Here is a 25,997-nt window from a genome sequence, read left to right as displayed (position 1 = left end):
ACACCAGTGACGGGCATCAAACCTCCCTAATCAGAACTAATGGGAGTGGGGGAAGGCCAGGCTGCACTGGCAACACATCTGAACGGGAGATATTTTTAAAGAAGTACAGTTTTGATACTTTCGAGCACATACAGTAATTCTTGCTAAGCCAAGAGTGCCAAACACATGTCCTTAGGAAACCTACTTTAAGGAAAAGATAAGGATCTTCCTAATTAGCACATCTGATATGTACAAAAATACAGGTAAAAGCATGAATGTTATTCATGTTAAAATACACCCCCTCAAACTCTTGAGTTCAGGGGTGCAACCATGAAGCTCAGAGACAAACTGCCTTGAATGCCTTCTGGAAATGCTTCCCCACTTGGGAGCCACACCCTGTAATTGATTCCTTTGCTCAGAAAACCTTTGCTTCAAAGTCTCGGGATAAATTGTTGTCAGTATTCATGAGCAACAATAAGGCATCCCCCAAAACCGGGAATTAAGGGAAATAGGGCTGCCCTTGGAGAATTCGACCATGAAAAAACTGCATAGTCGGTCAGAGCAAGAAGAGGTAAAATCACCTCAATAGGGAGGAATGCCTCCTACACTAAGCCATAGCCCTAAGTGGGAAGGATGTAGTAATCCAAAGAAAGAAGATGTCAGTGAAGAAAGGACTTGATCAGTCCTGGAAGAACAGGCAAAGAGGAATAAGGGTTAAGTGCTGATAGGTGTCCAGACCAGCACCATCAGGAGAGAGAGTGCCTAGGCTTAGGGACTAAAACCGCCCCTACGTTTGGAGATGAGTGTATCGGTCCATCTTGGTCAGCAGTCACTAAATTTCAAATCAAAGAATGATCTGTCCGCATTCTGGTTTCTCACTCATCTCCAGTTACAATTTGCCTTCCCAAATGCTGAGCCTATAGAGAGATCATGGGATAGACCAGGGTCACATGTCCCAGGTAGGTATACTTCTCACTGTAAACTTATGCATCTAGCCCTGAGAAAGCTGACCCATTAGGTGTCTGAACCCACAAGGTTGAGGATCCACTTGGCCAAGAATGCAAACATTTCCTTAAAGTACATTCTTGCCTAGTAGGCCCAGTGGGAGAAACTCAACTCTTTTACTGTATAGAAGTTCACAGGCAAGGACTATAGCCCTGGCTAGCTTAGCTAACACCTGCTGCCACAACAAACAGGAAAAAAAAAATCTTCAGTTCAGAAGAAAAGCCCCAGGTAGCTGCCTCTGAGCCTGGTCTCCTTATTACTTCTCCCACCCTGTTGGATTTTTAACTGGTAAAGTAAAACTATCACAAATCTAGGATATTTCCTTTTTCCTTTTATCTGAGCTTGAGATTAGAAGAGGCCATAAATTAATGCACAGAATCTATCTGAGCTTCCAGTACTTGACAAACAATGACTTTCCTCTGGAAGGATAAACAAAAGAGAGAAAGGAGATATTGAGGTTCAAAAGAAGGGAAGTAATCTGAGGTCTAAGACAAATGTCTCCCTATGCAAAAGAGTTGAGTACAAAACAGAGGAAAACAAATTGCTCATTTATAGGAAGTCTCAAGATGATACTGCAAACAAGAAATTAAGAGTACACAATCCTGAAGGAGATATAACCTGCCTGATAAAAAAAACATGACTGCCAAATTTAAAAGTATAATAAAGACATTGATTTCCAGTAAAATGACAAACTAGACAACTAGAGAAAACCTCCAAGTAAGAATACCTAAATTAACAGATATCTCTAAAATCCATTTTAAATGAATAGTTGAGCTAATGGGAATGTAAAGAAAATCCTTAGGAACAAATGAAAAAGGTCAAATCTGGAGAAACAAGAAGCCAAAATACATACTAACTCGGGGACCCAAAAAGCCACAAGCTGAACATTTAGTTTTAAGTGAATCTGGGTTTGTAGTATCTTCAGGCATCTGGCAAAAGTAAACACATATCCTCTCTGGAAGATTGTGACTTCCATCCAGGCCCCAAAGAATTCTCAGATAAAGGTCCAAGGAACATGAGTTCACAATCAAAAATAGTGAAACACATAAGGAATAAGACACCATGAGCAAGTGCCAGCTAGAGCCAACCAACTATGGAATCAGACAACAGAAATCAGAATTGTCAGAAATAGGACTTTAAGAAAAAACCTGTTAAAGAAATAAAAAGCACTAAAAATGTCCCAAAGGGACAAGAGATCTTCAAAAATAAAGACGCATATTTGGGGGAGGGGACTTTTAGAAATAAAAATATAATACTTAAGATGAAAAACAGAACAGATAGGATCAAATAGTAGAGTAGAAACAGTTAAAGACTTAGTGAACTAGAAAATATATCTTCAGAAACTACCCGGAGTACAACTCAAAGAAACAAATAGTATGAAAGAAAGTTGAACTGACATGGAGAATAGAGAAAATCCATTGTATATCCAGAGTTTCAGAAATGATGGAGAGAATAGGAATACGTAATATTTAAAGAGCTAATGGTTGAGAAGCATCCAGAACTAATTAAAAATAATAATTTTTAAAAATTAATTTAAAAATAAAGATTGTTCTTAAAGTTCTCAGTTTAGGAAGACAACAGCACAATAGAAGCCAGAAGAGAGTGTTGACAGAAAATAATTGTCAATGAAATTAGTGTTCCCACAATAAGGGTAAAATAAAAATATTTTCAGTAATTAAAGGTTATAAAGTTTATAATGAACTGACCCCAGTATAGGAATTTCAATAGGTTCTACTTCAGGAAAAAGGAAAATGATCCCAAAAAGAAGGCTGATATATATATATATATATATATTTTTTTTTTTAAAGGTAAATGTGAGTATAGGTAGTATAGGTAAAAGAAAAATTGATTACTTAAAAATAATAATGTTTTTAAAGTGCAGTTTTAAAAGATAGACCTAAAATATTGAACAAAAGTTTGTAAACTGGTAGGTGATTAGAATTAAAGCATTCTAAGTTCCTTGCAGGAAGAATCTATAGATATCAAGTAAATTTCAAATTTACTAATTTAAATATGTTAAAATTTTTATACTAACCACTTAAAGAATAGAAACAATGCATAATTTTAAAACTAAAAAGGGGAAAAGGAAAGAAAAGGGGGGAGGGTTAATCCAATAAGAAAAAATTGAGGAAAAAAGAAAAGAATAAGGCTGATAGAGACACAAAATAAGACAATAGAAATGAATTCAAATATATTAGTAAAGATTGTCAGAGTAAATTTTTAAAAATCCATCTATTTGCTGTTTACAGAAGAGACCTAAAACTTAAAACTACAGAAAAGTTAAAAATAAAAAAGATATACTAGAAAATACTAATCAAAAGAAAGCTGGTATAGTTACACTAACAAACAAAACAGACTTTGAAGGCAGAAGTGGGCAGGAGCTTGCTACATATCATTAAAAGATTTGGTTCTCCAGGAAGATATATGAATTATAAATATATTTGTGCCTAATAATATAGCATGAAATATATAAAGGAAAAATAGACAGAATTAATAAGGAGAAACGGACAAATGTCACATAAAAGCAGAGTTTTTTAATATAGCTCTCTCAGAAATTGATAAACCACACTCAAAATAAATCAGAAGAAATGCAGATTTGAATAACACATTTAACATGTCTGTTCTAAATGGACATGTTACATGCAAAACACATTTGAAGAATACTCATTCTTTCCAAGTACACACAGGACAGTTACAAAAACTTAAACTTGACCATAAAGCAAGTGTCAGGTCATTTCAAGTATCATTACACACAGACTGAATTATCTGGATCATAGTACAGTTAAGCTAGAAACCAGTAACAAAGAGATAACTTAAAACATAAGTCAGGAACATCCAAAACATATTTTTAGATTATTCAGGTGTCAAAAGGAAATAACAAAAATCAGAAAATATTGAAAATAAAAAATTACAAAAATGCTACTTGTCAAAATTTATGGGATGCATAAAGCAGTACTTAAAGAGAACTAGATAGCCTTAAATGTTTACATAAAGGTTAAAAATATAATAAGTCCCCCCAAAATAGAAGGAATAAAATAATAAAGAAAATAAATTAACGAACTTGAAAAATTTTAAAAATAGAGAAAATCAACTAAAAACTGACTCTTTGAGTAGGCTAAAAATCTGACACATTTTGGCAAGAATAATAAAATATAATCTTAAGAATAAAAGGAGGCATAATTAGATGAAGAAGAAAATACTTTTGAAAAATTAAGAGGCTATTATGAAAAATGCTATGCCAATATTTTAGGAAGAAATGGATAAATTCCTATAAAATTTAAATCACCAAAAGTGACTCACATATATAAGTTAAAAATCTCAAAGATCCTATAAACATTTTTTAAAAATTGCATCAGCAGTTTACAATATTCCCAAGGAGAATACTAAGTCTAGACAGTTTTATAAGTGAATCTACCAAACATTTAGGCAACAGATAATGCCAATTTTATATAATTATTTTAGCAATTAGAAAAAAAGCACACACACCACATTTGATAAGATTATTACTATCTGGATATTAAAACCGGAAAATTATAACATTTTTGAAAAATCAAAACTTTAAGCCATTATCATTCACAAAAATTGATGAAAGAAAAAATATCCAAAACTAAATGTTTGCAAACTAAATCCAAAAATGCAGGGGAAAAAAGATAATAAATCATAATCAGATTAGCTAGCCTGTATTTGTCCTGATTTTAGATGGAACAGATGGATATCCTATTTTTTTAGAAATGTAAATTTGTTTCAGTACTAAAAACAATCTATTAATGTAATTCACCACGTTAATAAATTAAAGGAGAAAAAGTATATGATCACCTCAATGGATGCATAAGAACCATTCAAAAAATGTAACAATTGACAATAAAAACCGTTAGCCAACTAGTAATAGTTCATCAGATAAATTTTATGCTCTGTGATAAAACATAAAAACATGCACTTCTAGGAGGGGGGACTAGCCCTCCCCCAGAAAAACAGAACTTATTTGTTAAAAATTATGTATTTGTTTATTCTTACATGTTTAAACTTCAGTCACCTTTAAAGTACTCTCCATTTGGCACACCTCTCAAAATGCTTTTTCTGCAGCTCAAAACAGTGTTTGAACTCATCAATTCTGACGCCTTTTAGTGCTTGTGCCTTTTATGTTTCACCTCTTCCACAGGGGCAAATCATTTCCCCTTGCGGACTTTTTCCATCCAGGGATCGCTTGGGGAAGATCGTTTGAATAGGGAGGTTGGGGTACAGGAGTCATGCTGGTTTTGGTCAAAAACTGCTGAACATTCAGCACTGTGTAGGCAGGTTGTTCGTGTAAATCACCCATCACGACATGGGCAAATGCGTTGAAATAATCTCCAAAAAAATAATTCACTGAAGCTGAACACAGCCTCTCGAAACAAAGCTAGCTGGTACACTTGATGCCGATGGGTTCTGAGACCACTTACCTAGCGGGAAAGGCTGTACCACAAGGGACCCGCCCTCCAAAAAATAATTCTGTTATTTTTGGGGGGTCCCCCCTTATAAATTAGGATTTTAAAAAATCCTCTCTATAACCAATTACATAAAACATTCAACAGAAGGTCTAGTCAGTGCCATAGAAATAGAAATAGGAAAGAAAAAGACAAAACAGTAAAATAAATACAATGTATACAAAAGAATCAAAACTATGATTAATCACAAATTATATTACACAGAAAACCCAGGAGAATTCTCAAATCAGTAGAATTAATAAGAGAGTTTAGCAAAGTTTCTGGATATAAGATCTATAAATGAGAATCAATTTTATTTATATATGAGCAAAACCTAATTAGAAAATGTACCTTTAAAAATTCAAGTAAAAAGAACAATAAAGTATAAAATAGCTAGAACTAAATATAATAAAAGTTGTACCAGACTTTTTTGGATAAAAGTATTAAAATGTATTGAAAAACATTAAAGAAGACCTAAATAAATGAAGAGCACTATTATGTTCATGATTAAAAGAGAATGTTATAAAAATGTGTTTTCCCCAAATTTATCTAAATATTTACTATAACTTTATCACAAATCCCAAATTCTCTTTTTTAAAAAGCTGACAAGCTGATTCTAAAACTGAAGCAGAAAAGCAAAGGACTAGAGCCACAATGGCACTCCTAAAAATGAACAAGGTAGAGGACTACCTTTACCAGAAATCAAGACTTATTAGAAAGCTCTAGTAAATGAAACAGTGGAGTCACAGTATAGGGAAGGACAAATAGACCAATGGAACAGGATAGAGAGTCCACAAATAGGCCCACACTTACACGGAAACCTGATAGATGTCATTATAGAGCAATGAGAAAAGACAGTTCATTCTATGGTGACATGGACTCAATGGCTATCTGTTTGGGAAAAAATGAAAAGAGACCTAATCTCTAACAGTTTACACAAATACAAAATCAATTTCAGATGAAATAAATACTTAAGTGTAAAAAACAAAACTTTAGAATTTCTAGAAGAAAATGTAAAAAAAAAATTCCATTCCTTTTAACAGTATTTTTTAAATAAGAGAAAGAGAGAGATGAATAACCCAAGAAATCCCAAAAAAAAAAAAAATAATAATAGAAATTTCAGATTCAGGATTCTTAAAAATGACTTGAGTCCAGAAATTAAAGAAACGAATCTCCCATCTAAGTACTAACCAAGCCCGACCCTGCTTAGGTTCTGAATTCACACAAAATCCATCACGTTCAGGCAGCTATGATGCTAGACGAGAAACTAATCTAATATCCGCAGAATTTTTTGTTTTTTGAGGTGGAGTCTCACTGGGTCGCCCAGCCTGGAATGCAACGGCACACTCACGGCCACCCCAGCATCGACCTGCTGGGCTCCAGGATCCTTCCACCTCAGCCTTCCAAGCAGCCGGAACTACAGGCACACACTACCATGTCCAGCTAAATTTTTATTTTTATTATAGAGATGAGATCTTGCCAAGTTGCCTAGGCTGGTCTCAAACCTGTGGGCTCAGGCAATCTACTTACCTTGGGCCTCCCAAAGTGCTGAGATTACAGGCTGAGCCACCAAGCCCGGCCTATCAGCAGAATTTTTAAAGAGCTGGTTCTTTAAATGAAAAACAACTATAAAATAGATTAAATGCTATTAAGTCTATTTTAAAAGATAGAAATAACATAACTATATAAAATTAAGAATGAAAAAACGAAAGAGATATAAAGATTTTATTGTAGCAATAAGTACAAATTCATACCAATATTAACAGGTAATATCTGGTGATAACTAGGCTACCAAATTAATTGAAGAAGTAGAAAATGATGAAAGAATCCCCTGCCATTAAAGGTTCTAGACCCAGTTTTACAAATGAGTGCAGGTCAGTTGTGTTTTATTCAATTACATAAGCTATTCATTCCTGAAAAATTTTTACAGTTAAAAATTCACATAATACAACACCATTTTCAAGAAAAGATGATGGATATCCTGCTTATTAGCTAAACTACAACCAAAGTTTCACCACCTTTTAAACTGCATGACTATTAATAGTTTTTAAAATTTAGGTTGATTCATATTCTTACACATTTTGAACATAAAGCCTGACTATTAAAATGTTTATATCATGTAATTTCCAACTTGCATGATTTTAATTCATACGCAGTGGTTTTAGTGTATTTGGACCTTTCAGAAACAATCATTCTCATCCCATAGAGTGTTCTAGAACACCTGAAAAAGATTTTCTGGAACTATTATAACCCTGCTATCCAAACCTAACAAAGACACCTACAAGTAACACTTATTAATAGAGACGCAAAAATCCTAAGTAATAGCAAATCTAACTTAATAATACATAGTAGGAGTTCTCCTCACAAACTTCCCTTTAGCTAGGATTAGCAAACATCACTCCTGTCTGCCCACTATCTGACTGATGTCCAGAGCCACTGAATGCCCATGGCTAGTCTAGTATGTCCACTGAGCTCCCAATAGATGACTCGTGTGTTTACCAACAATTGATTGTGTTTGTTCCCAAATCTGTTTATGCCAGTTCTACTAATATGGTAACTAGATAAATAAACAAATTGCATATTAAAAAACATAAAATTTGAGTTTAAAAAGAAAGGGCCTTGTAGCTATGAAAACTAATTTTTTTAGCTTTTTCAAGTGATTAAAAGTAAATATGAGTGAAAAAACATAAAAGTAGGGGATAGTCTCAGACTTTAAGATGACTCTGCACTCAGATTTGTTTGCAAGTATCCCAAGTTCTCATCAAAATTTAATAAACCTAAAGCTAAAAACACTTGATAATATGTTTTAGATGTAATTTATACCAAAAAGATGACATGACACTCAAGTCAACCACATCCAAATTTAAAGACGAGGGATTGACATGTGTCAAATAATTGGCAAACGAAGTTACATGGATACAGTTAAAAATAAAATGTTGCCAGGCCCGGTGGCTCAGCCTGTAATCCCGCGCCTTTGGGAGGCTGAGATGAGTGGATTGCCTGAGCCCGCGGGTTCGAGACCCGCCTGGGCAGCAAGACCTCATCTCTACAATAAATCAAAATAATCAGCTGGGCGTGGTAGCGCATGCCTGTAATTCCGGCTACTTGGAAGGCTGAGGCGGAAGGATCACCGAAGCCTAGCAGGTTAAGGCTGCAGTGGCCGGGAGCAGCCACTGCGCTCCAGTCTGGGCAACAGAGTGAGACTCCAACTCAAAAAAAACAAAAAGTAAAATAAAATAAAATGTTTATAGTACATATGTATGATTTTTAATGAGTCCCTATTTCACCACCTTTTCAATTAGCCAGCCAACTACCTGTCTTGAGTACATTGAATAAAAAGACTTCAACTGTGGTAAACTATAATACCATGACCAATTGACCAATTTAGGTTTACCCCAGGATTATAAGGCAATTACAGACTATATTAACAGGACAATGAAAAACAAAAATGATCATCTTGATAAATGTCAAATGACATTGATAAAATTAAACTTCCATACCTAATTTTAAGCTATTAATAAACTAACAATAAAGAATACATCCTTAACAAAATCAAATATCTATTTGAAACCACCCACTATTATCCTAATTAATAGAAAATTGATAGAGTCATTCTCATTAGAATCGGTGACTAAATAAGTTTACACACTAGCATCTCAAATATCAAATGTTATTCTGGAAAAAAGGTGTTACTATTAGAAAGAAACTGATATGTTTATTATTATTTGAAGAAAACTATCTCCCCTACCTGGAAAACCCAACAGAATCTATTAACAATGGTCAGAACTAGTGAAGGAGCTAAATATTTCAAAGTAAATATACAAAAATATTGTTTTCCTATGATCCAGCAATAGGCAAAGTCATAAGAAAAACAGATATTCCATTTAGAATAGCAACACAGGCTATAAAATGCCTATGAATAAATTTTAACAAGAAATAGACTGGATGGTCCTATATAAAGTAAACTGAAATAACTCTTCTAAGGAACATAAAAGAGGACAATAGGGGAAATTAACGAATGTCCAATGATCGGGAATAGTTAAAACTCTATGGATGTCCATATGACACGCAGCCATCTCTTTAAAGAATTAAAAATATAGAAAACAGTCACATGTACTTTTATGTTCAAATGCAGGTTATAAAAAAAGTATAATACAATTCCAATTTTGTTTTTTAAGTATGCACACGCACATAAAAGATATCTAAAAACGTAGGCACATGAAAATCTTAACAGTGCTTATCTTTAACTGATAGGAATACACATGGTTTGAACTTTCTGCCTTACACATTTTGTGTTTTCCATATTTATTTTCTACAAGAGATAAATCAGGAAAAGTTTTAAAAATATATTGCCTTCTCCTAGAAGTCCATAAGACATCCACTACAGCAGTGCTTCCCCTTGGCACCATGAATGGAATTTAACTCGCTGCCTTTGGGCAGGTCTGTCTCTCATGCCTCCTCCAGCAGGACCTCTCGGTCCTCAGTGTGGGACTTCACGAGTACATGCTGAAGGCTAGACACGAAAGTCATCTTCCTGGAGGGACCCACAACCCAGAAAGATGACACCACAGAAATCGGCTCAGGCATGCAGAAAGTAACCCTGCTGGGAGCTACAGGAGCTGACTCTTGGCCCAAGCAGATCTCTCAGAGCCTGCCAGGGTCAGCCAGTGTTCCTCCATTACACACACCCTTCATGCATCTGAGAGGAACAAAGTAAGCCACCCTGCCATTGCTCATAGAGACTTCTCAAGTCCCGTGTCCCAGAAGTCAGGGTCTCATCTAGAAATGTCCCTGCTTCCTCTGGCCCATTCAGCCCCACCTAACACCTCAGGTTTCACATAGGTAAATAGGATTAAGGGAAATCCCAGAATGCACCAGCAGAAAACCTAGGGATGCCCATTTCTGAGAACCTATTCCACAAGTTCCTCCCCACCTCTCTATTAAAGCATAGAGTAGAGAGGTAACTGTTTCCTGCTGGGGTTCAGGAAATATCTCCTTTCTTCCCCTCCCACTCTCATTTCTTCTGTTCCCTTCCTAATTCCCTGTCCCCACCCCCAGTCTCCCAAGGGAAATCAAGCAGGTAAACAATATGTATATTAAATAGGTAAACAATACATACATGAGGACTGGATGGAGAAGATGCCATGTTAGTGGGGGCCAAGCTCGACAGACCATCAGCAAGCTACAAACAAAACACGTTGGTTAGCGACAAGATTTGAGAATCCACTTCAGGGAAGGCTGGACAGCCCCCAGGAAGTGGTGCTCTCTGACCGGGCACTCTCTGCTCTTCTTCCACGGAGAGCATGTGCTTTAGAGTTGGACAAGTCTGGCTCTATAACCTCACCACCTGTGTGACCTTGGGCAAACCCCCTGACCGCTCTGAATCAGCATCCCCATCTGGAGAATAGGCACAAAGCACATCTCACAGGACAACCATGAGTATGAATGAGACAGAAGCCGAGCACACCCAGCACAAGGCGAGGCACATGGAAGAGGCTCGGCCAGTGACTGTCTCTCGTCCACTCTCTCACTGCCCTTGGCACCATTCACTCACTCTATCACTGCCCTCCCTGCATTTCTAAATTCTTCCTACTTCAGGGACTCCAACTCTCCGTCATGCTGACCACTCCGCCTCACACCACTCCTGCTGGGCATGTTCCTAAGCTAGTGTGGGTTTCTCAGTCTTCTCTCCCTGAGGACAAGAACCAGGGCATCGTATGGCTTCCCCAAAACTCTATATCAGAAGGGACTTTAAGAGTTTTATAGCCGGGCTCGGTGGCTCAGCCTGTAATCCCACACCTTTGGGAGGCTGAGGTGAGTGGATTGCCTGAGCCCGCAGGTTCGAGACCCGCCTGGGCAACTTGGCGAGACCTCATCTCTACAATAAATCAAAATGAGCCAGGCGTGGTAGCGTGTGCCTGTAGTTCCAGCTACTTGGAAGGCTGAGGTGGAAGGATCGCCGAAGCCCAGCAGGTCAAGGCTGCGGTGGCCGGGAGCGGCCATTGCACTCCAGTCTGGGTGACAGATTGAGACTCCAACTCAAAAAAAAAAGAGTTTTATAGTCCAACTTCTTCCCCAGACTACAAATAACTTTTTCCTTCATTCTTTTCCGATCAGCAAATCCTTGCCTACAATCTTTAATACAGAGAATCAACATTTTACAGAATGAGTCCCTGTCTGCTGTGTCAAGGGAGGCCTCAGGGCTCAAGACTGCAAGGAGTCTTGTTCAGAGGCCATTGCAGTATTCTAGGAGATAGGGATAGGGAGCTGGGCTGATGAGTACCAGTCTAGCAGGTGGGCAAGGCAAGAAGATGCCTTCTGGCCAGAGAAAATAGCAAGTGCAATAGTGGAGAGGAAGAAAGAACACAGTACATTCGAGAAAGAGCAAAGGGGTCAGGAAGTCAGGCACTGGGAAAGGGAGCAAAGGAAATAAGCTGGAGAAGTGAGGAGTTGGCTGGGACCTGGGGCTGCCAGGGCTGGACCCTCTTCCAGCAGGAGATTGTGGGAGGACTCAACAGGGACCAAAACCCCAGGCTGTCCTCCCTTCCTCAGCAGAAAGATCCTGGGAGACACACTCCCCCAAGGTCAGGAACCAAGGGACCTCGCAGGGATGTTCAGAGCCAGAAGTATGGGCAGGAGGCCAGAATGACCAGTGGGCACCCAGCCAAGGCCACTGGATGGTCCTGAAGTGCCGGCCACACACGTCTCTGGGCATAGTATGACCCCTGAAATAGAATTGATGAACACCACATGCAACCCCCAGTTGGCTAGAGGCTGGCCTGGGCAGACAGGAGCTCTGCCCCTCCCACTCTCATCCTGAACCCCACAGAAGCCTTCTTGTTATTTTTAATACAGTACATTTTTAGAAAGGTGAGAGGGAAACCGGCAGTTCACCAGAGCAAAATAAAGCTAAACATAGTACTCCAAAGATCTGGTCCAGCTTCAGAAATTACACGTTCCCCTTTGGGACTCAGGCATAATTTGCTGTCCGGTTCTGGGAGCACGTTCCCACCTTCACAGCATCCCAAAGACTATAACTGGAGAAGCAGGCTCCCAATTAGCCCAGCCCAGGAGCCCGGGAGCCCAGGAGCCCGGGAGCCTGGAAGCCTGGGAGCCAGCCAGCCCCGCACCCCACCCCACCACACGCATGAGGGAACTGGGACTATGCCACTTTCCAATGCCTCCTGCACAGGATGGCTCCTTGCTAACCCCTCACATCCACCACACACACACACACACTCACATGCTCACATATATACACACCCTACCTCTACCAAATACACACACATACACACACAACCTGCCACTACCATGTATACCCACACACATGCATACACCCTACCTCTACCACGTATACACATATACACACATGCACATCACCTCTACCACACACACACACCTATCTCACACACACACACACACACACACACACACACACCACATATGTCTGTCTCACACACACGCGCGCGCGCCACATTTATCACAGACAGAGACTATAACTGAACCTCTACCATACACACTTCACCCCGACCGCACACACACACACACTCCACCTTTACCAGACATACTCACAGCCCCACGTCCAAGCCTTTGCCTGAGCTTTTCTGCCTGCCAGGCAAGCACCCCCTTCCCCCTCCCCTGTTCTAACCACGCCCGGCCTCTGAGGCCCTTCTCTAGCCTTACCTCTTTGGAGAAGCCACCCTGGTTGCTTAGCCCATGCTGAGTCTGCAGGGCCTGGAGAGTCCAAGAGGCTGGTATCCTTGTTAATAAAACATCTCTGCACTTTGACATCATTCATCTGAGATCACTAGACACCTCTCATCTCCCTGTGATCAGAGTCAGAACTTCCCAAACGTTCTTTCTCTTTATCCCTCCTCAACACACATATTCTCTACCCCCAGAAATCCTCCTTCTCTGGAAACTTAAGGAGGAGATCCTCTCTAAGGGTGACTCTCTTCAAGAGTGATCTCACAGAATTCTAGGCAAGAGTCGCATTAACACACCAAGCTGGTTCTGGGGACATCTTCATGCCTGGAAGGCAGATGCCATGGGCACAATGTCTGGGGGTGCATCCTCCACTTTGAGCCTCAAGACCCACTACAGAAAATGAGGGGGTGTATCATGCTCTGGGTATGTTCCTGAATACTGTTTTTCTTCCCCACTTCATAATCACAACACTAAGAACTAGCTTAGGCCAGGCTCGGTGGCTCAGCCTGTAATCCCAGTACTTTGGGAGGCTGAGGTGAGTGGATTGCCTGAACCCGTGGGTTCAAGACACGCCTGGGCAACTTGGCGAGACCTCATCTCTACAATAAATCAAAAAATTAGCCGGGCGTGGTAGCACGTGCCTGTAGTTCCAGCTGCTTGGAAGGCTGAGGCAGAAGGATTGCTGGAACCCAGCAGGTTGAGGCTGTGGTGGCCGGGAGCGGCCATTGCAGTCCACCATGGGTGACAGAGTGAGACTCCAACTCAAAAACAAAAAAAAGAACTAGCTTAATGGAAAAAAATAGATTAGTCAACAAAGACCCTAATTTTATATTAAAGATAGACATGAAGTCAGCACCAAAATCAGAGATGGAAAAAGAAACCCAGAAGGAAGAGGAAAGGATAAAGAAATGCTAGTGGCACAACACTCAGACTGTTTGTCTGGTTGGAGGTAATTCCTGTTTGTTTATTATTTTTCTATATTTTCCAAACTTTATCTAATGAATATGGACCATCTTTTTTATCAGATAAAAATGCATATATCCTTTTCTAAAGCAGAGAACTAGATGGAATAGGATGACTCTGCTCTCCCTCTGAAAGGACACACCAGGCCTGCCCTCAGAAAGTCCAAAGTCAAGGCCACAAGTCTTGCAACACCACCACCAATCCTGGACACGCCTCTGGCCAGCACCCTTGGGAGCTGGCACAGACTCCTGCTCCCATCCTCCCTCTACCTTTCATGCACACTGGTATGCACACACTACTCCCACCTCCAGTCTGCCAGTCTAAAGTCTACACATAAGACTGCCACACAGACCGGGAATAAACAGTGGAATTAACATGTATGAATATCTCTCATCCCAGTTCAGTGAGGCCTGGCACCACACACATACACACACACACACACACACACACACACACACACACACACACACAAAACTGAGCTCCCTGCACCCCTAGAAACAGGCACTGACTGAACAGCCCTAGAGAGCTGAGCAGACAGATCTGCCTAATATATACATTTTGAGTCATCTCCAGAATTGGCCACCTTGACACAAACTAAATGTTTGTAGAAACCTGAGAAATGCTCCATCGTGAATGCCAGTCCATGGCCTGAACCTCAGGAAAGAGTCTCAGGTGACATTTTCTAAATGGGTGGGAAGCTTGTCCCAGGCCCCAGGCAGGGGATAATGAGAAGGGAGAAGGTACAACCGAAGAGACAGGAGGGTTCCAAGACAAAAGGTCAAATCTGGCAAGAGCAGGTATGAGCTGGGGAGGAGCCCTGGACTGGATCCACAGACAGGATGGGGGAGCTCCCCAGCAGGCTGCATCAACTGTGAGGACACAACCAGCTGCCAGGAGGCCCAGGCTGGGCAAACAGGAGCCAGGCAAAATCCAGCTTCTGCCAGACTTCTTGTCCCTCCTGGCCCTAGAGCCAGGGCCGTTCATGCCGTCTACATTGAGGGAGGGAAGAAGGGAAGAGAATCCAGCTGAAATTATCTAGCAAACCATCAGAACTGGATTCCACTGTCTCCTGGGTCAGCCTTGGAGCACCCGACCCCCCAGAGCACCAGGGATGTGGATGAGAGACGAATGAGTGAGTGATATCCTGGACCGGCCAAGTCAGACCAACGAATCACAGAGAAAAACACAGTACACAAGTCAGATACCAGACAGGGGGCCAGAGCTCCCTGGAGACCAGATCTGGTCTCCCAACTGCAGCTGGGGCACCTGGAGAATAGGACACCATCTCCTTCCTCAGACAGGGAGCCCATGAGGGTCAGGTCCAAGCAAGTTCACTTCCCTCCTCAGAACAAGCTCACTTCCTCCTTCCCGTCCCACCTCTGAAGCCAGGTGAGGCCCAGCCCCTCTCTGGATGGGCACACCTCCAGGAGCCTGATCCCAGCTCCCCACGCCTCTGTCTGGCCAGCAACTCCAGCCAGAGTGGCAGTGTGCTCCCACAAAGAGCACAGGCCAGGCTCTGGCTCAGACCCGGCCCCAGTTCCCTCATGTCAACGCCGGGAGGATGGCCAGGCTGGGCCTCCTCATCGTCTGCCTCTGGCTATGCATGCAGCCAGCGGGACCCAAAATAGTCCCTCCCCTCTGAGTCTGTAGACGTTGTGAGGGCAGCACACACAGAACGGAAATCCTGCTGGGCAGGCCCTGCACTTCCCTGCAGTCTCAGACAGGCCCACTGAGGGGGCGGAAACAGGAGCCAGGAGCAGGCAGCCAGAGTTTGGGGCACATTATCTGCCTAATTCAGCTGTAAACACCCAAACAGGCCAGAAGGCACCAGTATTGAGTTTAGCTAAATTTCACGTAGGGTCATCTGAAATTTCCATCTGGATTTCCCCAGCCAAGAGAGATTCCTCCTCAGACCCACAGATACACTGGGCAGGGAATCCATGCTTCTACCCATCCACCTACCCACCCATCTGCCCATTTGTCCATATAGACAGACTCTCACTGGACTCCTTCTCTAAGTCAGCCCTTGTGCTGGAATTGAGAACGCAAAGCGGAAGGTGTCCCAGCTACTGCCCTGAGCTTAGTCTAGGGAGCTCGCTAATATTTACAGAGACAAGCAGGCCCCAGGGCAAATACAGTGAGTGAGATATAGACAAGTCTTGCAGGAGAAAGGGAGGAGCCAGGGAAGACTCCTTGAAAGAAGTTGTCACACCTAAGTTGAATCTTAAAGAATGGCTAAGAGCTGGCCCAGGGGGCAAGGACAGAAGTCTCCCCAACAGAAAGGATGGCAGGGCAGAGCCCTGGAGAGCCATGGAGGCTGCAGATGGAGCTTGGGGTTTCTGAGGTCTTTCAGCAGCAGGGGAATGAAAGGGCAAGACCTCTTGGCTCCTCAGCAGCAAGGCCTGAGGACATAAGTGTTGTTGACATAGGCTAGGAGGCTCTGCCTTCCTGCAGGCTGGAAGCTCTGGGAGCCTCAGGGTGCCAGGACTGTAGCCAGCATCTTGTGAAGCTCAGAGAGGAGGACAACCTGGAACGGATGGTGAGTTCAAGGCTGGTGCTCACGGCGAGGCCTTTCTCCATCTCTATGACGGGAAGGACTGGGTGGTCTCAGCCCTATAGAATCCAGAGCCACTCTCAGGCCCCAGGTGCGGAGGGTGTTCCCTCTCCGGTAAAAAAAAAAAAATGCCATAGACCTCCTGCCATGCTCTTTGGCATTGGCATCTGATTGCTAGGTTGCTGAGAGTGAAGCAAAAGGACGAACCACCTCTCACAGGGTTGGAGACTCTTAGAATAACATCCCTCTTGCATCTCCCTTCCTTTTCCTGGATGCGAGAGAATGGGCATGATGGACTGGTGGTTTGAACACCACCTCCTCTTTCTAAGCGGCCTTCAAGGTGCCACCAAGCACAAGCCCACAGAAGAATCTTCCCCTTCATAAGGAGCCTGTCCTGGGTAGACTCAAAGACTGCCAGTCACTCTCTCCCATCTTCCTTCTCATTCATTTGCTCCCCCCTCCCTGATTTTCTGGGCGACCTCCAGGAAAAAGCACTCAACACGGCCCCCAAGGTAGAGGGATCATTTTTCTCAAACACTTCCTGATAAAAGGAGTGGGTCTTGCCCAGAAGATGACATCCCCTCAATCAGACTGAAAATGCCCGCTTAGGTCCCTTCACCATAAAGTTTCCAGCCACCAAGGTACAGAGGGAGACATTTGATAAAAGCTGTGCCATAACCGAGGGTGGGAGCGAGGAGTGGGAAGAGGTGAGCGCTGGAGAAGGAGGGGCGACCGACGCCTCCCCGGGGTAGCTGAGGCCTCTCCCCAGACACCCAGCACCCAGCCTACCTGGACGGGGATGAGGGGTTCCTTGTCATCAATGTCGATGAGCACGTCTTCCCCAGGACTGAGCAAACTCACATCATCTGCGGGGGGAAGCGGTGTCCAGGCCTGAGGGGGGCTCTCGCCAGGGGCTTGCCCCTCCTCAGCCAGGAAAGCAAGACAAGAGCCTGTGGTCTCTCCATACTTCTCAGTTGGTAACTTCCTCTTCCCTCCACTCAGGTTTCCCTCTCCCGTGGCTGGTCACTGTCTCGCCCATCTTCCTTCACATTCCCTGTCTCCCAGCTCTCCCTTCCCCTTCTCACATCTCTCTCCACCCGCCACCCTCATGGTCTCCCGGCCTCTCTCTCCCGCCACCCTTCTCCCATTGTCCCCACTTTGAGCCCTCACCCCACAGCTCCCAAAGTATTGGTCACCACCCCCCGGTGTGTCCACGCCCAAAGCCAGGCTGCACCCCAAGGAAGGCAAGGTCCCCACCCTCTGGTCTAGCTGAGCAGACATCACTTCTCACCCAGGTCTCCATAAGAGAAGGGCTTCAGGACACGCCTCAGGTGGGAGGCGCAGCCTGACCCTGAGGCCCCACTGCCTTGTCCTCCCCACCAACTCCCCTCCCTCCCCTACCTGGGCCACCCTGTGGGGATGGACTCTCCGCTGAGTAGGGGTCACACAGGAAGCTCTCCAGGGAGCGGATGGTACACTGGCCTACCACCGGCCGGCGGCCAAATTGACGGTTATCAATGACCTTGACTGTGATGGGGGGGCAGTAGAGCTCCTCCCTGGGCAGCATCTGTGGGGAGGAGAAGGAATGCTCTGGGCACTGGCCTGAATCCATCTCTGGGAAGTCTCCAGGATAAGCCCAAGGAGCAGAAAATGACTCTAATCCCATAGATAATCCCCGACAGCCAGAAATCCAAAATGGTGGTTGGCCAGGAGCTGGGCAATGGAGCGCAGCCACACACTTTCTCTGCCGCCTCCTGAATGCTGCATGTGGAGGCTGGCTTTTTCCCCAAAGCTTTACCTTCCAAATACATCCAGTTCAGCCTGAAGTTAAAATGAGTCTGTGTTCGCTTGCTGGCTGGGGAGGGGGAGAGGGGAGTTGGCCCAGGACTCAACATTTCTTGCAGACAGTCCCCCCCAAGTGGATACTCAAGAGTTGGCTTACAGACCCAGATTCTTCCCCCCCACACTCCCCAAAAGCACTTTGAACACAACTTGAAATAATTTATATGCTCTCCTTCAGTGGCGGCTTTGGCTCAGCCAAGAGGAGGCTTCTGTTGACAGCCACTGGGCCTGGAATTTCTACAGCACTTTCATCTTGCAAACCATTTTCTTTTCCTCAGACTCTCCTTACTCCGGCCACTAGACCCAGGCATCCCAGGGAGCTGGAGAGAGCTGAGGGCCCTGAGGATGAGCTCCTTGGAGGGGGCCCATGCTGGGGGAGGACCTGGTCAGAAAAGGTCTGGAGGGTACCCGAGGGCCAGAGCCTGGCAGCTTCCTGACGGGTGCTCCAGGGGACTGAAGCCTGCCCCGGAAGGCAAAACAGCCATGAGATGGCTCTGTGGGACTTCTGCTGATCCAGGATCTGGGCAGGAGAGACAAGCTGGCCCACTTGTGCTGCTCACAGGCCTGAACCCATCCAACGAGGAGAGTGTGAGGCAGAGAGATGTCCTGATCTGCCCCGGAGCCTGCCGGGAGTTGGAGCACAACCCTCAACCTGCTTGGGACCATGAGGAAATAAATTCTAGCCACTAAGACTCTGGAAGGGGACAGCAGGAAGGCAGGACTCACCACTTCCATGAAGAGGGTGCAGATGTCAAAGTTGGGGTTCTTCCGGAGGTTCCTGATGACACAGGACTGCACCGTCTGGCCCCCACACTCCACCACGAGGCTGGGGGAGGAGACGCTGGCCAGCTGGTAACTCTTCATGTTCCGGAGGCCCCAAGCCAGGATCTGGGGACACGAAAGGAAGACAGTGGCTGAGAAGGCCCCCGGTGCCGGGGAAGGCTGGGGCCGGAAAGGAGAAAGGCCAGGCTGCTCCCCAGCCCCAGCACCCAGCCCGGGCTGGCTCACCTCAATAGCGGTACGCTGGAGGGAAGGCTTGATGTTCTGGGGAACCATGTGCACGTTGGCTTCCCTCTGGGGCGGCGGATAGGGCAGGTCCGTGTCCTCTGCCTGCAGGAGGGCAGCAGGCAGGATGGAGGCAAAGACGAGAGGAAGACAGAGAGAGAGACAAGAGAGAAGAAGGACAAACGGGACCGAAAGACGTGGCCCATGTGGACAGATGAGGAAACAGAGAGCCAGAGGCACAGCAGTGGGCAAGCAGGCAGGCAGCAATGAGCGAGCTGAGTTAGTTCTTGTCCAAGACCATAACTCCAGCACCCTCACCCAGGGTTTTAGGTCACCCTGTTTCAACTGAAACCCAAGTCACCCCTCCTCCCACAGTGCAGGTTCTGAGGCCCCAGGGAGCGGCTCTGGGTCTCACCCTCCTTGCCACATGCCCACACGCACACGCAGGCGCATGCCACCCACTCCATCCTGACACATCCACGTCAACCCCTCTCAGTCCCAGAGTGGACCGCGGGCCCTCCCTCCAGCCTGGTTCTCCTGCCTCCTGGCTCAGACCCTTCTGGGTTATCACCTGCCCTGGTAGTCCGTCTCCACTCCCATACCCACACCCAACACCTTCCAGCCCCAAACGCCCACCTCTCATACCCGGCCCCCACGAGGACAGCACACTTGCGCTGTGAGCCAGAAAGGGTAGGGCAATTGACCGATGGGCGGAGGGGACATGGTGCCCGTCGTCCACAGAACAGCCAAGCCCGCTGCCTGGGAGGCTCCCTCACCACCACAGACAGGGGTGAGTGAGGCATGTGTCAACTCTGGCCTGCAAAGGGCTTGCCAAAAATCACCAATGATCGCAAAGAACTACACGGGAAAGCAGGGTGGGGCAAGGGAGGCAGGTGCTACCTTAGAGAGTCAACCACCAATTGTGGTAGTTAGGAACACAGGCTCTGGGTATGGATCCTGACTCCAAACTTAAGTTATGTCACCTCTCTGTAGCTGAATTTTCTCATCTATAAAATGATTAGTAAAAGTTGTCACCCTCCAAGGTCAGGGTGAGCATTGAAGGAGTTAATGCCTGTACAACACTTAGAAGGTCGCCCGGTTCATGTAAACTCTCAATAGTGTATTAGCCCATGTGATGCCTTTGTGACAACTAGAGAAAGATGTCCTTCTCTTAAGACTTTTTACTGCCATGTCAGAAAATCATCGTATTTTCCGAGTCTATTAGAGCAAGACACTTTACTGCCACCTATTGGAAAACTGTTATAATAAAAACAAATATGTGGTTTCTATGCTAGAACTTACACCCTCACCCTCTTAGACACAGTGGCATTGTGCAGTGCCCAACCTGCACATCCATACCTGGAGACCTTGACACTCGGGAAATGTTAACTATAATTAAAAGGACTGTGCTGGATACTTTACAGAGCCTGCTTTGTGTAATCTCATTTAGTAAACAATGGATTCATTAGATTCCTTCTTCAACTGACTTGCACTGGGTTCCCTCTAAAAGGATGGTGTATCCCTCTACAGATGCCCTGTCTTAGATGGTGGGACCAGTTGGAGTAGAGAAAGACAGCAGCTTCCTCTCACCTCCATGAGTCTCTTCACAGCCAAGCCAAGCCTACCCCTGCCCAATGACCCCTGATGACATCATGTTTCCCTGACCTATAGCAGTAAGAAACTCAGCTCCAGAATCAGACTGTCCTCGACACTAGTTCCAGCTCTGCCACTTCCTAGCTGTTTGACGCTGGGCAGATTACCCAACCTCAGTGACTCAGTCTCCTCGTAGGAAGATCAAGATAACTATACCCTTATGAAGAACTCAATGAGAGAAGAAATGTAAAGGCCATCTGGTACACAGGAGGTGCTTAATAAATGGCAGTGGCTGTGATTATCACTATAACTGTGGTCAGTATCATTGCATTTAGCGTTGGTGTTGGTGTTGGTCTTCCCAGGTTGACTCGAGGAGAGCTGAGCCACCAGAAGCATCTTCCAGAGCCACACTGGCTTGACAACGATCCCTAAGTCACCAGGACACAAGGTGAGGAAGCATGTTGCTTCCTCCAGACCCACAATGCAGGTGACCTGGTGTGTGAAGCAGCTGCGTGTCTACCTGGCTGAGAAGGAGGGGTGATGCCGGGCTGCCGTGGCGCACAGCTCCAGGGGGTGCCATGCAGGTCACAACCCACACAATAGGTGCCCCTGGAGGACGCGGGCAGGACCCGCTCAGCTACCGCCGTAGCCTGGTTGCTATGGGGACCCCTAGTTGATGTCCACTTGGGCACTCCAAGGCCACCAGCTGCAGGTGGCTACACCGCAGGGTGGCCTATTAAAGAAAGAGTTGTACTTGAAGACCTGTTTGTGGCCTGTTCGTGGCCTGTCATGACTGATGCCCGGGCCAAAAACTCAAGACAAAATGGGCGATAAAGACCAGGAAGGGAACAGTCCCAAGCTCCCCTGCATGGAGGCAGAAAAACCAACCTTTTCACGTAGCTGTTCTCTCAGAATCCCCAAGGAAAACTCATGAATGTATTCCCCCCAGAACATTTCCTCTCTGGGTCCCCAGACTCTGCGCAGCGTCCATGACACCCCTCATTCCCCCGGTTCACCTTTCCCTTGGGGCTCCCCCAGCCCCGTGGTGGTGAAGCTCCTCTCTACGTCCTAAGGACCAAGTTCCCCGCCTTCAGGAGCCTGCTCACTGAGGAGGATGGGGGCGGTGCGGGGGGGACACAAGAGCCTGCCCGGGGAAGGTTAAGCGGTACCGTTTGGAGAAGGCCCTGGAGGAAGAAGGCGGGAGCACACAGCTGCAGAGCGCCAGGCCCAGCGGAGGCAGGGAGGAGAGACAAGCAGAGACAGTGGTTAGAGGTGTGTCCCAGGGCAGCTTCCTTGGCACAGGGCCATTGTACTCATCCCAAGGCCATCTCTGTCCCCAAAGGTCTGCTCCCTGCCACTTGCCACCACCTCCCCAGGCTGTCTGCCCCCATGGCTGCCCCTACGCCCAGCCTGCCAGCGGCCACCACAGTCCTCTGCCCTCACACTGTGCCTACCACACTGCCCATCTCAGAGCCTGTTGCACTATGGCTGCGTGTCCACGCCTAAGTGATCCCTCCCAACTGTTCATACTCTCTCCTGGATCCTCCCCTTCCCCATTTAAAGACACCCACATCTCTCAGATCCAACCTTGCCCTCCTCTCTGTGTCCCCTCCTACAGCCTCCCTCCTCTCCTCTCTCTCTTCCTATCTCCCTCCACTGCCTCTCCTCCCTTGTGTCCACCCTCCACTGCCCAGGGTACCCTGCTTCTGCGCCCAGCACCCCCTCCCCAGAAACTTCTCTCTCCAAAGTCCACAATCACCTGTTTGTGGCTCAACCCAACGGACACTCGGCCCTCTCTCACCCCAAGCAGCACCTGGCCAGCTAACTTCTCCCCTTTCCTTAAACCATCTCTTTGGATCCATACCACTGGCCCCTACTCTCTGCTTGCTGATCTCCGTGGCAGCGTCCCCTCTCTCCTCCACCCAGCCCAGAAATGCCAGGGCTACTCAGCCCTCTCCTAGGCTTTCTGCTCCCAAAGTCTCTGCGAAGCCCCAACGTGTTACTGTTCAGTTTATCCATGTGTCCTACTGGCCACTCATGCTGAACTTGTCCAAAACTGGATTCTGTATTTTTGTCCTCAAATCTCCTTCCTTCAAATGTCAGGAACTGGCTCCCCCATCCAATCAGGAGACCAAGCCAAAAGTCCCTGTGCTATCCCTAGCCCCTTCTGCCCCTCATTGCCACGCATGATGGATCACCAAGCACTGGTGATTCTGTCTCCTAAACAGCCCTCCTGCCCACCCACCTGTCTCCTTTCCTCAGTTCAAGCCACCACGCTCTTGCCTGGAGCCACAAGCATCCCCCTAAGTGGCCCCCTTGCATCTGGTATTGACACCCCCTCCCAACAGCCTGTGCCTTCTGCAGTCTGCACCATGTTTCCTTTCTAATAATGTCACTCTCTGCTTTAAGCCCTTCGACATCTTCCCATGTGCTCAGGATGAATTGTAAGTTCTTCGTTGTGGCCTCTAAGACTCTTCATCTGCTGGCTTCTCTGGGCACATCTCTCACAAGATAAATTTCCCCTCCAGGACCCCAAATAGTGATAAGCCACCTCCCAGACACTCCACACCTGCCCTTCTGAGCCCTAGCTTTGAGGATTTAGCTCGCGGGTCCCTGTCTGGAATGTGCTTCTACCCTACCTCATCTGTGCCTCCTGCCCAGACTTCAGCTATTCATTTAAATCTTCCCTGGTGCCCCGAGCTTAAGTTTAAGCATCCCCATGGCTCCCATAGCAACTTGCACTTGCTCCCATTGAAAGACACATCAATCACCCTGTGCCATCTCCATGTGTTCTTTGACCATGTCCCTAGTCACCAGCAATTCTGCACACAGGGACCGTAGCTGAATCCCACATTCAATAAATAAATACTTGTGAGTGGCTAATTGAAGGAGGGAGGGAGAGAGGGCAGGCAGATGGACAGGCAGGTGAAGGGGAGGATAAAGGGATGACGCCAGCATACACTCTCCCCACTCCCCCTGCCCCCAGCTCCCTTGCCTGACCAGCCTAACACAGGTGCCCTCACCACCCCTCCCTCCCCAAGGCCTGCTCACCCCTCCCTCTGTCTCAATGGGCTTCCTTGAATGCCTTTCTAAATTGAACACCTTTCAGAGTCCAGTTCAAGCTCTCCATCCTCCAGAAAACTTCTTTAAACACTCTAGAAACTTCTTAAAATTACCCTGACTTTTCTTAACTAACTGTCTACATGACCCTGTGCCCCTTCCCCCTACTCTCATGGTCCTATTTGGTCTCTTATCATCTCACATTCAGGCGTCTTGAGGCCTCAGCCAGGTGGTCAGTGCCTCAACCTGGTTTTCAACTTCTTTCTGGTCCAGCACCGCCCCCCCCCCAGGGTAGGACACCCTCCCTTCAGGATGGTGATTCTCAATGCAGGTGTGGTGGTCCTTATCAGGACTGGGGAAGCCTATCAGCACAGCCAGGCAGGAGGATGGATATGCAGAATGAAAATGTCACCAGGGCATCCTAATTCACTGTCCTATGGGTGATGGAAAACTCTGATGAGCCAGAGCCACGTATGACCAGGGGCCTTCCTTGCTCACCCTTAATGCAGGCCAGACCTGGGTGGCTGCAGCGATGAGCGCCACAGGGGTACAGGGTGTTTACCAAGCCAGCTCAGACCAAGAGGATCTCAAAGACTAGTGTGGTTCTCTCCCTCATCAGAGCAGAAGCCACCCTGAAGCCCGCTTCAGTCCTTCTGTCCCACTGGCCAGTCCAGCATGGGGAGCCAAGGCCCTAGCACGACAGGGAATCCCCCCTGAGTCCTGGGTCCACTACACAAGTCAGGCTTCATTCCCCGGGCAGAGGAGGTGTTGGCAAGCCTCTCCAGCAGCCTAGGTCAGCCCTGTCACCAGTAACCCATCAACCCCCACCTAACCCATTGGGGAACAGTTAGGGGACTCTCTGGATCTGTCACATCCTGGTTCCTGGGGGAGCTCCAGGCAGGGGGCAGCCAGGCGGGCTGGGAGGGCTTCATTGTCTGCCGGCCCCACCCAGCTCGTTAGGAACAACATGTTGCTCTAATTACACTTCCCAGGAAAAACAGTGTTTTAGATTAAGGCCTTGGGGGAGGGATGGGGGATGGGGGACCACTGGGTTTCTGTTCCTGATTGCAAAATACCAGCTTTTTCCTTCTAGTGGATTTGGGGGTGCAAGAGAGTACCTCAGGTTCATCTCAGAGTAACAGCTGTATACCCTGTCACCTGGACAGGCAGGTGAGTGGCATCTGGTTGGTTCCCTGAATCAAGCTGGCAATACAGACAGCCACAAAGCATGCAATCCCTTCCACCCGGGCATCCCCTGCCCAGCAGGAGAGAAGCAGCAGAAGCAAGGGTCACACTCTGAACCACGCCACCCCCCACCCGAAGCACTCAGGACCACAAATCCTCTACAACTTTCCGAGTCCTAGGGGACCCTGGGTATTCAGGGACCCATCATCGCCTCTGCTGCCATGCCTGTATGCGCATGTGCACCCTCGCAGTGTACACACTCGCACACACTCACACGTGCGCACACACACACTCTCCAGTTCTCAGGAAATCTAAAATTGCCGTTTCTTTGAACTCATTCCCCTTGGCAGCATGGACCGCCTTTGTTCTCCAGACAAAAAGGAAAAGAAATGAGACAGAGGGCTCAGAAGAGGCGGGGAAAAGGAGGGAGCTGGGGCCAAGGAGCAAACAGGAAGAGCGAAACACGAAGGGGAGTGGGAAGAGACTCAGAAAGAGAGGGAAAGACAAAGACAAACAGGCAGGGTGGAGGACAGGAGGAAGCCCTTCCCTCCATCTGCACGCTGCAAGGGCCTTCTGGACATCACCAAAGCCTCAGACGCACATTGCAGCAGCCTGGCTTTCTTGCCAAGAGCCCTGGAGAG

The 25,997-nt window shown here is 46.3% G+C and overlaps 1 protein-coding gene across 7 annotated transcripts in view; it reads right to left on the bottom strand.

Moving 5' to 3' along the window:
- DYSF (dysferlin) overlaps positions 1-25,997 on the bottom strand; it is a 233,776-nt gene that overhangs the window by 53,639 nt on the left and 154,140 nt on the right. For 4 of the 7 annotated variants that reach the window (XM_008060561.1, XM_008060576.1, XM_008060592.1 and 1 more), the window contains 4 exons: positions 19,522-19,623; positions 19,240-19,401; positions 18,073-18,238; positions 17,461-17,537 (listed from right to left, as the gene is read on the bottom strand). In XM_008060561.1, the coding sequence (XP_008058752.1) occupies positions 17,461-17,537; positions 18,073-18,238; positions 19,240-19,401; positions 19,522-19,623 (507 nt within the window). Of the gene's footprint in view, positions 1-10,566; positions 10,630-17,460; positions 17,538-18,072; positions 18,239-19,239; positions 19,402-19,521; positions 19,624-25,997 lie in introns of all 7 variants that reach the window. The other 3 variants (XM_008060554.1, XM_008060568.1, XM_008060584.1) reach the window with 1 other exon arrangement.

The sequence above is a fragment of the Carlito syrichta genome, unplaced genomic scaffold (genome assembly GCF_000164805.1).
Source record: "Carlito syrichta isolate Samal-C Ts95f unplaced genomic scaffold, Tarsius_syrichta-2.0.1 Scaffold92612, whole genome shotgun sequence".
In the NCBI taxonomy this organism is placed as follows: Eukaryota; Metazoa; Chordata; class Mammalia; order Primates; family Tarsiidae; genus Carlito; species Carlito syrichta.
This window is presented reverse-complemented; position numbering and strand designations above follow the sequence as displayed.